We start from the raw sequence: 15,784 nt of genomic DNA on the forward strand, positions 1-15,784 counted from the left end.
GCGGTGTAGAACAGGAAGACCAGAAACACTGAAATACACGAACGCTTTCTCATGATGCAGATTCTCCGTGACCTTTTTGAGGATCACTCGTATGGATGGATAGTAACATTTTTGGCACCGGAATAAACTGACCTTTCAATTCTACCTGTTACATTTTTTTTTTTAATTTGACAGAAGAACAGAGAGGAATGAGGGCAGGACTCCCCAGCACTGGTTCACTTCCTGATGATGGTAACACCAGAGATGGACCAGCTGAGACCTGGAGCCTGTAACACTGGGATTCTAAACGAGTGCCAGTTCTAATCCAGGCACCCATGCTTCCCATCCAGTCTCCCTGCTTGTGGCCTGGGAAAGCAGGTAAGGATGGCCCAAAGCCTTGGGACCCTGTACCCGCATGGGAGACCTGGAAGAGGCTCTAGGCTCCTGGCTTCAGATTGGCGCAGCTCCAGCTGTAGCAGTCACTTGGGAAGTGAATCAACAGATGGAAGATCTTCCTCTCTGTCTCTCCTCCTCTCTGTATATCTGACTTTTTGATAAAAATTTCAAAAAAAAATTTTTTTAAACCCAAAATAATCACAAATAGACAAAATATACAGAATGATGACTTACCAGACACTATAAATCAGGCAAGGAATAATGGTGATGCCCAAGAGGTAAGGGAAATGGGAGGTGGATCCAGAATTACGGCTTAGAGAGTCTCCAGGCAACAGCGCAGAGAGAGGACCAATGAATGGATACACAGAGCATCGCACTGAGACAAAAGAAGCCATAATAGTAATAATAAAAAGCCTACGGCAGCTAACATTCTGAAAGCCAAAACTGTAAAGAGACAAATGCAGAGGGAAGATTTTCAAGTCTTGTGATAAGATCCTTCTAATCCATGAACAAAACCAACAGAAAAAACCAGATGGAGCAGATGCCAGCACTGGGCAAGGAATGGTGCTTGTCGCACCTATCGGGCTGCAAACCCTGCACTGGGAGACCCTGGGGCGAGTGCAGGTACTGTGATCACCTGTTAGGATTCACAAGTAGGAAGGAGTGCAAAGCACACACCCTTGTTGTCTTATCACAGTGCTAACAATGTTAAATTAGGAATCATTAACAAAAATATAAAAATAAATCCCAGAAAGAACTGGGACGTGTTTTAACTGGAATGAAAATAAATATACAACACATAAATTCTTATGGAATGCCACTGAAATAGAACTTGAAAATGTATGCCAGCAAATATTACTAGAAAAAAAGGGGTCCACTTCAATGACCTAAGCATCCACCTGAAGGAACTGTACGGCAAGAGTAAAGAAGGAGAAAGAAAACTTAAAAAGGCCAGAGTCCAAACTAACAAAAGGAAAGCAGGAAACTGCTGCTGCTGTACTTAAGTAGAAGTTAGAATCATCATCAAAACACTTGAACCCAAGTGTCCCAATAACTATTGTAACAAACACCTCTTGCTCATTTTCCAACGTGAGTCCTGATATTTTTCAAAATCCTGCCCAAAGCAGATACACAGGGCGGGCATTGGGCCTACAGGTGAAGACACCTGCATGTTCGTGTCTTAGCTCTGGATCCTGACACCCATTGCCTGATCACATGCAACAGAGACAGTTCAAATACTTGGGTGCCTGGTACCCATATGAGAGACCTGGACTGCTGGGGGCATTTGTAGAGTGATCCAGTGGCTAGACATGACTTTCTCTGTGTCTGTTTTTTCCGCTCAAATAACTAATTTTTTACAAGACTGAATGTCAACTCCAGGTGGATCCTGTCTGCCAAGTGCTTTCTTTTTCTGTCCCTATAAAACTGGAGAGCCCAAGTTAGGTATCTGAAAGGAAGCAGGTGTAAAATTCCCTGGTGGGGCCAGCATAGTGACGCAGCATACTAAGCCTCCACCTGCAGTGCTGGCATCCCATGTGGGTCCAGATTCCAGCCCCTACTGCTGCATTTATAATCCAGCTCCCTGCTTATTTTCTGGGAAAGCAGCAGTGGATGGCTGAAGTCTTTCGGCACCTGTACCCTGCCACACACACGGGCGACCCAGAAGAAGCTCCTGGTTCGTGGCTTTGGATCAGCTCCGCTCTGACTGTTACAACTATCTGGGGAATAAACCAGTGGAGGCAAACTTTCTCTCTATCGCTCCCTCCCTATCTGTAACTCTGACTTTTAAGTAAAAATAAAATAAATTTCTTTTTAAAAAGTTCCTTTGTTTAAATCTACACTTTAAACACATGCTACAACTTTGCTACCAAAGATGTTGGAGAAATGGGATATGATCATTTGTAACACATTTAAGTAATTTTAATTGTTATTGCTTTCTCCTTACTGTGTTCAGAGCTATCTGTGGCATAAATCTAGCCGCCTTCCTCATCCTCACTCCTGCCCAGCCCTCAATTCACAAAACTGTTCCCATCACTCCCCTCCTGCTCCTCTGCAACCTTTTACCAGCAGCAGTCAAGAGGAAAGGAGGAGGAACAGGTGTGAGTGGGTTGGGGTTTAACCAGAGACAAGACCTTCACCAGAAACTCGGAGGTCTGAACACCAGCCTCGGCGGGAAGCGCACAGAGCCTGTGCACAATGACAGCCCATTTTTCACAGGGCGGCCACTGACCAAGCCTCCCTCATCTGCGTATGTGCATAATGACACCTCCACGCTAGGGTTGCTGGGAGGGCTGCATTGTGTGAAAGCTGTAAATACTCAGCATCTACTCCAATATGGTACTTTATTTGTAATGTGAGTATTTTGAGATTAAAGAGGCTCTTTTTAGCCTTTTGAGGGAGCCAAGTTCATGGCCTTGCTCATGCCTGAATGCAGCTCTCCTGGCATTCCTTTTCACTGTTGAATCTGTTTCCTGAGCCATTGCAGCCACTGAACCAGAAACGGGCACAGGAGTTGACCTGCTGGTCGTAGTACCATCGGACCACGTAGTCAGCACAGTTCCCGGGCTGCAGGGTCTCCAGGCACCTAGGATCTGGGATGAGAAAGGACATTATGTCAATACAGGTTTGGTTTCAACTGAAGAATTAAAAAAATAAAAGCTTGATACAGTTATTAAATATTGCTTCTCCACCCATACTAATAGGCTAAGAAAACACAGTTCTATGTCAGTGAAAAAAGAGTTCTCTAAGACCCAAACGCGTCCCCACCTCCTACAACTCTGCCCCTAGTCCATTCAGTACTTCAGAATCAGAAAAGGTTTTGATCTTCACAGCACATCATTAAAATGCATGTGTTCCTAAGAGCGGGGATGTGACTTGACTGGCCAACAGCTGCATGGAGATGGTCAACAGGGAAAGATAACAGTGCTTTCATTTACTTTGGATTTAATTAAAAAACCAAATTAATATTCAGAATGAAATTATTTCCAGCCTTCTGTATGCATTTTCACCTAGTTTGATCATAGAAAGCATCAGCAGGCTTACCCGCAACTGTGTTTACTATAAAAAGGGAAATTCTTTAAGATGCAAAAGAAGTCAAATGAGGTCTTTGTAGTCCAATTCTCCTTTTCAAAGAGCAGCTCTTACAAAAACTAAAAATATGACTGCACTTTCAAATGTCAGTTTCTGGATAAATTTCAGAAATGTGAGGACTGGAAAAAAGCAAAGCAGAGTTGACACTATGAAGCCACCCGGTACTAAGGAGGTCATTTAACCAGAGCTTCTTATTCAATAAACCCCCTCATTGTGGCTCATTTCAAAGTGCCTTGATGGGCATTTTCCAAGTGAGAAAATCACACCTACCTCTGAGTGGGAGAAAAAAAAAAGATCAAATAGGTAAGTGCTCTCGGTTCTCAAATTCTGTGAGATGCTTTCTAGGTCAGAAACTTCATTCCTCTAAAGCAAAGCCAGCGCGCTCTCCATCGCCTTTAATCATCTCCCCAGATTTGGAGAATGCCTTCATTTATTTGTTTTTTTTTTCTAAGCTAACATCTAAATTTAGTTCTCCTTCGAAGATTCCTTGGATGGAGTAGAAAGAAAAGTAGATTTCCAGGACTTGTGTTTCTAAAAGCAAAAGCTAAATACTGCTTATTGCGTAACCTGTTTTCAAGACAACCTAAGCTTCTTTTGGAAAAGGATTTTACTCTTTTGTGTGTTCTGCAGAATGTTAACAGATTTTTTTGAACATAATAACTTCATAAAAAAATAGGTTGCTACAACAGAATGGAATAAATTAACCTACTAATAAATACTTTAATAACTTTAGAAGTTCTTACAGAGGGGCCAGCATGTTAGCTCAACTGGCTAATCCTCCACCTCCAAGCACAGCATCCCATATGGGTGCTGGATCCTGCCCTGGCTCCCCTTTTCATCCAGCTCCCTACTTATGACCAGGAAGAACAGCAGAGTATGGCTCAAAGTTTGGGACTCAAAGTTTTTTGGGGGGCTCAAAGTTTTTTTTTAAAGATTCTTTATTTGTTTTTATTGGAAACTGAGATATACAGAGAGGAGGAGAGACAGAGAGGAAGATCTTCTGTTTGTTGGTTCACTCCCCAAACGGCCGCAACAGTCAGAGCTGAGCCAATCCGAAGCCAGAAGCCAGGAGCTTCTTCCAAGTCTCCCACATGGGTGCAGGGACCCAAAGTTTTGGGTCGTCCTCGGTTGCTTTCCCAGGCCACAAGCAAGGAGCTGGATGGGAAGTGGAGCTGCCAGGATTAGAACCGGCACCCATATGGGATCCCTGCGTGTTGACGATGAGGACTTTAGCTGCTAGGCCACCTTGCCGGGCCTGGGGGCATTCCAAGCATGATGAAATCGCTGCAGAATCCACTGGTTGACATAGTCCAACTTAGAGTCTCTGTTTTTCGTTAAGCTTCTTGCAGACATTCTCTAGTTTCTGCACAAGTTTCTCCATCATTTAGTTTTTTTCAAAATACCATTTATCTTGGTAGGCCACATTCCAAGAATTATTCAATTTCTACAATTATCAGGTTGACCAAGGACAATCTGTAGGACATCCTGCTTGCCTGTTCCTCTTGGGAGACCAGGAAGAAGCTCCTGGCTTTAGAAGCTCCAGCCATTGTGGCCACTTGGGAAGTGAACCAGAAGATGGAAGATCTTTTTGTCTCTCCTTCTCTGTGTAAATTTGCCTTTCCAATAAAAATAAATAAATTTTTTTATTTAAGTCCTCATAGACCACATTGACTGCACAGCCAGCCAGTTTTCAAATTCTAAATACACTCTGGTAGGAAAACAATCTTTTTCCTTCCCCATTAAGCAGTGGTAACATTTTCTCCCTAGGCTAGATTCTAGAGGGCAGCCTTCCATTGCCCCTTCACTTTGTAGACCTGGCAGCTGACACATAGGCGTCTCTCACCTTTGTGTATCAGATTTGCATGCTGTGAGATCAGTACAGGACTTGGAGTTCTGGTGTCCACATCCCCTTCCCCGTGTTGAGGGGGACTGAGCAATGGCCCGTGGTGGGTGGCAGCATCTGACGAAGTGGCAATCAAGCCACTGGCTCGGGTGGGCTCTGACAGTTCGTCTTCTCCATCCTGGGCTCCTGGGACACTGACCTACACACACACACACACACAAACAGGTGACACTTTTTGTTTACAATAATATCAGGCTTAAAAAGCCACCTTGCTTTCCAGAACTTGTAGGGGAAATTTCAGCACTAATGCATACCCCCAGCTCCCTGACACGAGCTCTCAAGTGAAAGCTCAGGAACTCACACTCTTTCTCCCCAGATCAAACTTCCCTGAATGCTCAGGTTGCTTCCTTCCTTCCTTCCTTCCTTCCTTCCTTCCTTCCTTCCTTCCTTCCTTCCTTCCTTCCTTCCTTCCTTCCTTCCTTCCTTCCTTCCTTCCTCCTTCCCTTCCTTCATTCCTTCATGTGCTTTTTCTTTTCTTTCTCAATCTCCATAGCACAGAAGAAGACAGTAGATTCTGAATAAATTCACGAGTTAGAATCTGTCACTTGCACATTTCGGTTGAATTTGATAAAAACGTGAAAAGGGCAGAGAGGGAGACAAATTCGGACCATTCCTTACCTCTAGGATTTAATGTTATCATCTTTAAAATAAGAACGTTTTGGCCTTGCTGTGCCTCCTAACCCTGAGAGAGGGCTTTAAGTCATCCAAACTCAGCTGGCAAAAACCATGCTATCTTGGTGCTAGGAGTTGTCTCCAGAGAGGGAAAAAGGAACTCCAGAGGGGGACACACTGCACCTCAAACGTATCGGGAGTTGGAACAGTGGACACATGGAAGCACCAGGTACTGCTTGGGGTGGACACTCGGGTATTTGCTGTGTTCTTGTTCTTCATTAGTCATAAGCCAAAATTCAGAAGCTGGCCACCCTGGCCTGCCTTGAGGGATGCGGACTACAGTTAGAGACATAAAAAGCATTCTAGCCTAGTGTTCAGGTGTGTTTAGCACAGCTGGACAAGCTGTGCCAGCTTTCAGTGTCCGTGCAGGTCTGCAAGCAGCAGGAACGGGCGTGCAGGACTAAGGATGATCCGGATTAAGCAGGCATCGTGCAGTTCCTAAAGCCTCTTGGTTTCTGCTTTCTCATCATAATTCGCTGCCCAGTGTTTTTCATGGATTCCACGTCAACTCTCCCGACCTGAACTCATGGCTGCTCTGAATGCTAACCGCCATCTGTGCCGGCCCCTCTGCTCCCACTGAGCATTTTCCCAGCAGTGAGGGTCAGAGTGTCTCCCGCTCAGATGCAGGAATTCAGATTCCGCCCACTGGCACCACAGTCAGGATGCTCCTTGACTGATCAGGCCAGGCGACTCAGCATTTCCATGTCCATCAATGCAAGGCTCTTCAGTGGCTCATGAAGGGAACTGTGGCCCTTGGGGGCACCTGGAACTGGGGCTATGCCTCTACTGCACGTGGACCATGGCTTTCAGCTGTCCAAAAGGGGGAGTGCATGACTGAATTCTGTTTAAAAATCTCTCACGCGTTAGGGTAGTGTTCTCTGTCCCAGCACTGCTGGGTATTGTGCTGTTCTACTCATGTTCTTAGAGGGGAGGACTCATGTTTTGTTGGTCACCCTTGAGGAAACAGAGAACTCAAGCAAATGCCCAATTCTCCTATGTCAGGCAGCTACCACATTGAATTTCTAAGGAATTATTCATCAGGAGAGAAATCGTACTCGCCAGATAGCATTAAAGGAACATCATATAGATTGAATACACAGCCCAGCTTCAGCAATGAGAAAATGGGGAAACCCCAGACTGAGGAGGTGAGCAACGCAGTGTTCAGCTTCTGCGCTGACTCCAAGTCCTGACTCCCAGTCGACAGCATGCTTTGCTGCTTTCATTTTCTATTCCAAGGATAGTAAGTCTATTAACATGACACAGGTTCACAGAACATCTTCACATAATAACATCACTAACAGGGGCCATTGTCACTATATAGGAGGTTAAGCTTCTACCCACAGCACAGGCATCCTATACGGGTGTCAATTCGAGTCATGGCTGTCCACTTAAGATCCAGCTCCCAGCTTACAGCCTGGGAGAGCAGTGGAAAATGGCTCAAGTCCTTAGGACCTTGCACCTACAGAGGAGACATGGAAGAAATTTCTGACTTCTGATCAGTCCAGCTCTGGCTATTGTAGCCAGAACTAACAAGTAGAAGACCTGTCTCTCCTTCTCTCTGTAATTTTGCCTTTCAAATAAAAATCAATAAATCTTTTTTTTTTAACATAAGCACACACTTTTTCTGTAGAGTCCTATCAAAGAAGTTGAATTTCTTTAATCACCACAATGAGATCATCAATTTCGTTTCATAAATAAGTTAAACTGAAGAACTGAGCCCACAAACATACCTAGGTATGTGACTTGTCAAAGCCACTTATAAATAATCAAGTGTGACAGAAGGAAAGCATGATGACTTTCCTGTCCATGAAGAACCTAAACACTCGGCCTTGAAGGTTTCAAGAGCACCGAGCAGAGCCTTTGGACCAGCTTCCTCATTTTAACAGTCAGTAACAATCTACATGCCACTGCTTGCATAAAACATTCCAAGAAAATATAGATTCGTTCAAACATGTTCTTTATCCTGCTGTACCACCCTAGAGGCTCAGTACCAAGTGAAACTATATGCCATCTCTTTATAGATGGGGTTTGGGACAATTTATCGATAAAGGAATCATATGTAAGTGAAGTAAAAATAGCATCACACAATCCACAGGCAATGGGTAAACTGGGCAGAATATGGAAAAGAGAGATGGGCCATGGATTCTGACTGTAACATAGGAACATAATGGGTATGAACCAGAAGCAAGGAGGTCCTGCTCTGAGAGTGCAGGTGGACGGATGAGCAAGTGGGCTGCTGGGGTAGGTGGAAGGAGCTCTCTCTGTCTTTCAACCTGTCTCTATGTAATTCTGACTTTTCAAGCAAAAAAACCAAATTTTTTTTTAAAAGAGCTACTCCACAAATCTGATCTGCTTTAATAAAAATAAATCAATAGATCCTAGAAAGAAAAGAGCTACTGTAAGGGGCTCTTCCCATGTCAACTTGGTCGTGTCCAGCACAGGGCTGCTGTGCACTGGTTCAGGCATCCACTTCCTGTTTCCTGTACAAGCCCATTTGGAATGCTAATAAAACCTCCAAAGCACAGGCAACAAAGGCAAAACCATGCAATGGGGACAAAATCAAATTCCTATCAAAGGAAATAATCAACACAGTGAATGACCAGCTTACAGAAAAATACTTGCAAGCTACGTATATGACAGAGGATTAATATCCAGAACATGTCAGCACGGAGGAAACAACAACAAACCACCAATCCAGTTAAGAAATGGCTAAAAACTCTCAATAGGCAGCTCTCAAAAAAAGAAATGCAAATGGTTATGAAGTATAGGCAAAATTGCTCAGTGTGACTAGCTGTCAGGGAAATGCAAATCAGAAACACAATGACAATGGCTATCATGCAAAGCACAGAGAGTAGCAGATGTTGGCAAGGGTCTGTAGAAAGGAAAACGCATGATACCCAGGGGACGTGAATGAACATCAGTGCATCCACTGCAGAAAACAGCATGGACATCTCTTCCAAAACTAGAAATAGACTTGCTGAATTGTCCAGCATTCCCTCCACTGGTTATATACCCAAAAGACATTGTATCAAAGAGATACTGCAGTGCTGCTTGCAACAGCCAAAACATGGAATCAACCAAGGTGTCATCATTAGCTGAATGGATAGAAAAAGTACACATATATACAGGGAATATTACTCAGCTACAAAAAAAAAAAAAAAAAAGAAACAATGCAGTCCTATCATTTGCATTGGAATGCATGTATTGGCCCTGATGTGCAAGAACTAATTTTTTTTTTAATTATAAAAAAAAAGAAAGAGAGAAATGCCATTTTTCCTGCTAACATAGTGTTTTGTAAAACTTTTTTATATCCCATGTCAAAGAGGTCAATAGATAGATAGATGATAGATAAACCAACACATAAATAATGTAAATGGCTTATTCTTTATGACATGAAAATAAATTCTGAGAATATTTCTCCAGATCTGCAGGCAAGGGGCCTCGCCTCTGGCAATGTTGAAGTCAGAAGCTGGGACTGGAAGGAATGTAACTGAGGACCAGCAAGGAGTCAGGGAAATTAGTAAAATCTCTGCATATAATTATTAACTGGCTCCTATTGCAAATGAATTTCAATTTCATTGATGGTCCTGCACTTAATGTCACTTGCTCACTTGCAATAGGGCCAATCCAAAGCAGTAAACTGACAGAATTCACCATTATCAGCCACTCACCAATTCTAAAATCTCCTGTGGCTGTCGAGTGGGTTCACTGAGTTCTTCCAGTGACATTCCGAACCGAGGTTGAAGAGAAGATGAACCAAAAACTTGGAGAAGATAGGAATCAAAATTCTCGCAAATTTTCGTAGACAGTTTTTGCTTCAGTGTATCTTGAAATACACAAAAAGGTAGATAGTAGAAGCAGTGAAAAATTACTTAAAGTCTATTCAAAGAGATCTGCAGTCATGAACTTATGCATCATTATGCATCCTCTGTAAGAGGTCACCCCAAATAAACTAAATTTAATAATATGTGGCGCAAAGAGGCAAGTGAATTATCTTGTTGATTGTGCAACTTATCACTTAACTATGAACAGAGGAGTAGGTACTCAGCACACCAGTTTAGTCACTGCTGAGGACATGTGCATTCCAGAGCAAAGGGCTCCTTCTGAGTCCTGGCTTCTCTGCCCTGATCCAGTTTCCTTTCAGCATACCTGGGAGGCACAAGGTGCTGGCACAGGTACTTGAATCCCAGCCACACATATGGCAGATCCAGCTGGAGTTCCAGACTCCAGGCCTTGCCTAGTCCTGCTTGTTGCAGGCCTTTGAGGAAGATCCCCACACCACCCCTCTTCAAACAGAACAAAAATAAACAGAAAATAACTTTTTTTTTTCAAAAAAGAAGCTGAATGAGCCATACCTGTGGTTTTTAAGACTAGTAAAAGGCCAGTCACTGTGCAAATACTTTTTCTGGTGGGTCTTAGTTCTCCCAAATTAATAACTTCCTTCAAGTAAGATAATAAACTTTCTTCAATCATTAAAATAGACTTTTTCCCTAGAATGCATAACTTTATCACATTAACAGTGAGATGGAATATATCAGATAAGCTCACCAGCCACCCTGGTGGGTGATAAGGGACTAGGAAATGTAGAAGAAGGAGGAAAGTTGGAAGAAGGATGCTGCTGAGCTGGATGTGCTGGGCCCAGGGGAGGCAGGGCCTGAGGTCCCACTCCCAGGCAGGTGCAGGACACAGCCACTCAGCCACTCTGAAGCCTACAAACTCCCTTAGGCTTATCTCTCCCTTAGCTCCCTTGCCAGGAATGGGCCCTACTGGAATGAGTCATCAGTTTCCAAATAACTAATCTGCATTTCCTGGGAATTGAGACTGACCATAATTTAATCATGGATGGACGTCATATGAACAAATTTCAATTACTACAAAAGGGTGAAATCCGCATATAGAAGCTTAACAGACTCACGCTGACCACATGGCAACTATCTAAACAATTATTCTTTAGCATCAACCCAACCTATCCACTCATTGCTTTCTTTTTTTCACAGAAATGCAGATCAGAAAATGCTTCCTAAATAACCCCAGCTACTTGTATTCTCCCTCTTTTTACATTACTGTAACTTTTTCTCATTCAACATGTTTTTTTTTTCACTTTGATTTTATGGTTGTTTTTGCCTTGCTACTAGCTTGCTTCACCATTTATTCCACTTAGGTAATTTTCTCAACATTAACCAACCTTAGCAACACCACCAACTCCTATTTTTATCCTTTTAACCTTAGTTTATTGAGTGTGGACCATGCAGGTGAACAAGTCCAAACACAAGTCAGCACTTTTTCATAGGGATAAAGATAAAGGTTTGCACCCTCCAAAGCAGACGGTATCTTTCGAAGTTCCTGTTACAGTTTTGTGTTGGCACAAACCACAGCCACCTTTTGATTTCTGCCTTTGTTCAGGATAATCCTATGATGTGGTACCCGGAAGAACCCAGGAAGAACAATAGAAATTCCTTTCCCGGGGTGGGCAAGCTTACCTTGCAGAGTAAAGAAGTCATCAAACTGATAGACATGCTCCGGGTCAGTAGCAATTAGATTCATTTCTTGGTGGAATATTTCAAAGTTGGGGTCATTTTTTTTCACCACCCCAATCACAAATATCTCCACACTGTTGTCCCTCGCCTCCTTCACCACCTCGGTCAGCTTCTTCTGATCTCGGGAATCCGTCTGGCCATCAGTGATAACCAAGGCCACCTTCTTTACACCTGACCTTGCATCCTTGAACATAGAGTTGGCTGCCTGGAGAGCGGTGGCTGTATAGGTGCCCTCGCCCAGGTATTGCATGCTGTCCACGGCTTGCTTGAAGGCATCCTTGCTAGAGAACTGCTTCAAATGTGCCACCTCCTCCACCTTATGGCTGTAGTTGATGATGCCTAAGCGGGCGGTGGCAAGGTCTACGGCAACCCGGTCAGCCAGAGTCTTCACAAAATTTTTGATGATCTGGAAGCTCTCTGGCCCTACACTTTCTGAACTATCAACCACAAACACCAGCTCCAGTGGTGACTCTTTGCACTTGGGCCCACAACCTGCAAAATGAGAACTGAGGTAGAAACACTGCAGGAATGAAAATCAGAGCCTCACAGGGGAAATGCATTGTGGTACAGAGGGAGGGGCAAGAAGCACAAGGAGGAACCTGAGGATGGAACGGGAACGTTCCTTTTCTGTGACTGTAAAAATAGTTGGGCATGCCGTGATAACCTTCTGGCTAAATCCTTGCCTTGCATGAGCTGGGATCCTGTATGCGCCCCAGTTTGTGTCCCAGCTGCTTCACTTCCCTTTCAGCTCCCCATTTATGACGTGGGAGAGCAGTAGAGGATGACCCAAAGCCTTGGTACCCTGCATCTGCATGACAGACTTGGAAGAAGCTCCTGGCTACTGGCTTCAGATTGGCTCAGCTCCAGCCAATGTGATCATTTAGGGAGTAAACCAGCAGATGGAAGATCTTTGTCTCTCCTCTCTGTAAATCTGACTTTCCAATAAAAATAAAATAAATCTTATTTTAGCTGACTACTGCCTCCCTTCTGGTGTTTAGAGATTCTTTTTCAAACATAAGATCCTGGGGAAAAAATATTGTCTTGGATAAAATAAAGACATGCACTCATTTCTTAAATTAACAAAATATTTTGCAATGAGCCCGTCTCAGTCACAGTCTTCTCCTTCTTTTAAAAGGTAACCACTACCATAAATTTGTTTTTCATTATTCTCCCATTTGTATTTAATCTAAATCTGGAACTTGATATCCCAGCCTTCTACCATACCCATCCATGAAAATGGAGATTTGTTCGCTGCCTTGGTCAGTGGATGAGGAAATAGGATGGGAATGTTAATTGTGGGGAGAGGATTGAGTACACAATTAAAATGTATACAAAGCCATCTGCCCTCAGCTACCCCAGGTCATGTTCCAATCCTCCATGATCACCATTCTGGAGGCTTCCTTGTTGGCAGGGAGCTCTGTAATTTGTCAAAATCATGAAAACCTTGAGGGGAGGAGCCTTCCTTCCCCTCACAAACTAATTTATCCATAGCTTAGCAAACAACCACAAAAAGCAGTTGCCAGAGACACCAGGAAATAAAAATTATCAGGGTGCCACTTCTTCATTTGTACACTCCTGTTGCCCAACAACCCTGTTATAGAAAACCACCAGGAAGCCAAGTGCTATTTTCCCAGTGCTTCTAGATCCCAGGAGCCATGCCCATGTTACACTGCCAACACAGAAAGCCAGGCTGCTTCATAAGGTCAAAGATCTTGGGGGTGGGGACAAATAAGTTCTGGGGTTCTGTGTACAGGACAGCAATATCCCTGTCTTTGCCCACTGTACACACCAAAGTTCCGCTCAGTGATTCAGTTCATCTCTTGCCTATTGACTAATGTCTTCACTTCACTTCCTCTGTTCAAAGTCTAAAACATTCAGCCAAAAGCATTCAGAGTTACAGTTCCCAGGGGGCCTCTGTTCTCCTGCTACTAAGTTCAGTGAGTTCAAGTGCAGCTCTAAAGATCAGGCCTAAGAGTTGACTCAGAAAGATGTCCTGGCTTCAGGACATACTCAAATGCCAATTGGGCTCTCATAGTCGCATTTCCTTTGTTCGCTTTTCTTCTAGAGTTCAGGAGGATGCCACTAAGCAAGTGAGCAATGTGTTTACAAAGGGCTCAACTGCCCATACCCCCTAGGTTACCACCTTCAGGTCTTTAACCAGCCTGAGAAGACCACACACATGATTCCCATGGCTTCCTCCCTGTTTCCCACTGCCTTTGGAAATGAGCTTCACACCTCGCACCAGCTAAGTAATCACACATCTCCTGCAGGAGTGCACCATTTCACCATAGTGAGCTGCTACTTGCAAATGATGGGCTTATTTGGTAGCCGATCTTACCGCATATTTCTATGATAAGTTTGATAACTTCTTCTCTCTGAGGGAAAAAGGAGGGAAGTATATTAGAATTAAAGGTATGGTTACAACGTGTTTTCTTGCAGTCATAAAAGGTAAGTCATTACAATTAATACTAGGCCATTTGATTTAATCCTTCTACTGCAGAAAAATGATATAGCACAGAAATTAGAGGTTGAGTACAACACATCACAACTGAAATGGTTAGAGCTATATAACTTAATAGCTCATGCTTTCGAGTTCACACCGCAGCTCCAGCAGCTGTGTGACCTCAGCCATTAGGTGAGCTAGCAATGTCTATCCCAGGGTAGTGGTGTAGATTACATGAGGCTAATGCACACAGCTTATACCATATCATTGCTTTACATAGCATTTATTCCATCGTGTGGCTAAATTTCGGTTCACACACTGGTTTCCAAGTTGCAGTGTTTGGTCTTGTATAGCCTTTGCATGTCCTTTGTATATGTTTTCTAAAAGAATTTTTGTCTTGGTACATATTGAAGTTAGATTTTAATTTTCAACATGTTTTTGTTGCATAATAAGGTTTAAGATGCTTTAAGTAGTCATATATATCAATATTTTGAGTGACTGGTACACTTCCTTCTCTCTACTTAATCTTGATGCCAATGATAAGGCATCAGATTTGTACCTAGAAAACCCTCATAATGCAGTAGGAAGTAGACAAACATTTGCAAGTGCTTTGCAGTGCTAAGGAAACACGTTGATCTGCTAGAGATTCCAGGAATGGGAGGGTGTGTTGGGATGGTGGCCCAAGCAGGTGGAGTTTGACTGGGTCAGGGCAGGTGGCAGAGGGTAGGGGATAGGAGGGGCACCCCAGGCAAACAGAACAGCATTCACACAGCACACACTGCAGTGAACATTTGAATGAATTTATGGCTTGAGTACATGGCACACACACACACACACACAAACACACACACAAGAAATGGAGAGGCCAGATGGAATCTAGAAGGCTTCGGTTGACCCTGGGTATTGGGTACACCTGACTCCCATACAGAGAGCACTCTGGCAGCTTTTATATAACAGAAATGATCAAGGAAGCCAATGGAGGTGCCAAAGGTTCCTAAATAGTTAAGGAGAAGACAATGACTATGGTAGTTGTGAAGGAATGGTAGGGCATCTGGAGGGACACTCCAGAGAGAGAATAAAGACAGCTGGTAAATAACTGGAAGAAAAGATGAAGGAAAGAGGAATCCTTGAAGCAGGTTATAAGATGTGGTGTGGGATACCTGTATGCCCTCTCAGAGTCTCTGGGTGTGAGCTCTGGCTCCACTTCTGATTCAGCTTCCTGCTAATGAGAACCCTGGGAGGCAGCAGGTGACCTCTCCAGGATGTGGCTTCCTATCACATGTAGGAGACACAGACCAAGTTCCTAGCACCTGGCTTTAGCCCGACCTAGCCCCCAGCTGGTGTAGGCATTTGGGAAGTGAAACAGCAAATGCTAGGTTCATTCTCAATTTGTTTCTGTCTTTGTCTCCCCTTCCTCAACTGCATTTTCTTTCAAATAAGTAACACTGTCTGAACATTAAGAGGAGATAGATGATTGCTCTGAGATAAGGAGAAATGTGACAGGGGCAGGTTAACAACTCCTAAAGACGACTGGCCTGGCTTGGGTCAGGCTGAGCTTGACATCCCTATAGAATATCCAGTTGGAAAGATCTGATAGGTGGTAATACATACAGCCTAGAGCCCTGGAGTGTGATCCGTGGGGAAGCCAGTTAAAGAAATACAGCTATATGCCTGATTGTTCAAGCAGGGTCTGCAAATGAGATTTCCTGGAGCAGGGTTCCTCTGCCCTTTTTGAAACCAGTGCCTGGCATCCTTTCCCAATTT

The 15,784-nt window shown here is 43.7% G+C and overlaps 1 protein-coding gene across 1 annotated transcript in view; it reads right to left on the bottom strand.

Annotated features, from left to right (window-relative positions):
• Window positions 1-2,733: 2,733 nt before the first annotated feature.
• COL28A1 (collagen type XXVIII alpha 1 chain) overlaps window positions 2,734-15,784 on the bottom strand; it is a 130,606-nt gene continuing 117,555 nt past the window's right edge. The window contains exons 31-35 of the mRNA XM_040964512.1: window positions 13,916-13,952; window positions 11,521-12,069; window positions 9,712-9,866; window positions 5,309-5,507; window positions 2,734-2,966 (exon numbers count right to left, since the gene is read on the bottom strand). Coding sequence (XP_040820446.1) covers window positions 2,794-2,966; window positions 5,309-5,507; window positions 9,712-9,866; window positions 11,521-12,069; window positions 13,916-13,952 — 1,113 coding nt within the window. The 3' untranslated portion in view covers window positions 2,734-2,793. The remainder of the gene's footprint in view (window positions 2,967-5,308; window positions 5,508-9,711; window positions 9,867-11,520; window positions 12,070-13,915; window positions 13,953-15,784) is intronic.

The sequence above is a fragment of the Ochotona curzoniae genome, unplaced genomic scaffold, assembly GCF_017591425.1.
Source record: "Ochotona curzoniae isolate NIBS_2020 unplaced genomic scaffold, NIBS_Ocur_1.0 scaffold_3835, whole genome shotgun sequence".
In the NCBI taxonomy this organism is placed as follows: domain Eukaryota; kingdom Metazoa; phylum Chordata; class Mammalia; order Lagomorpha; family Ochotonidae; genus Ochotona; species Ochotona curzoniae.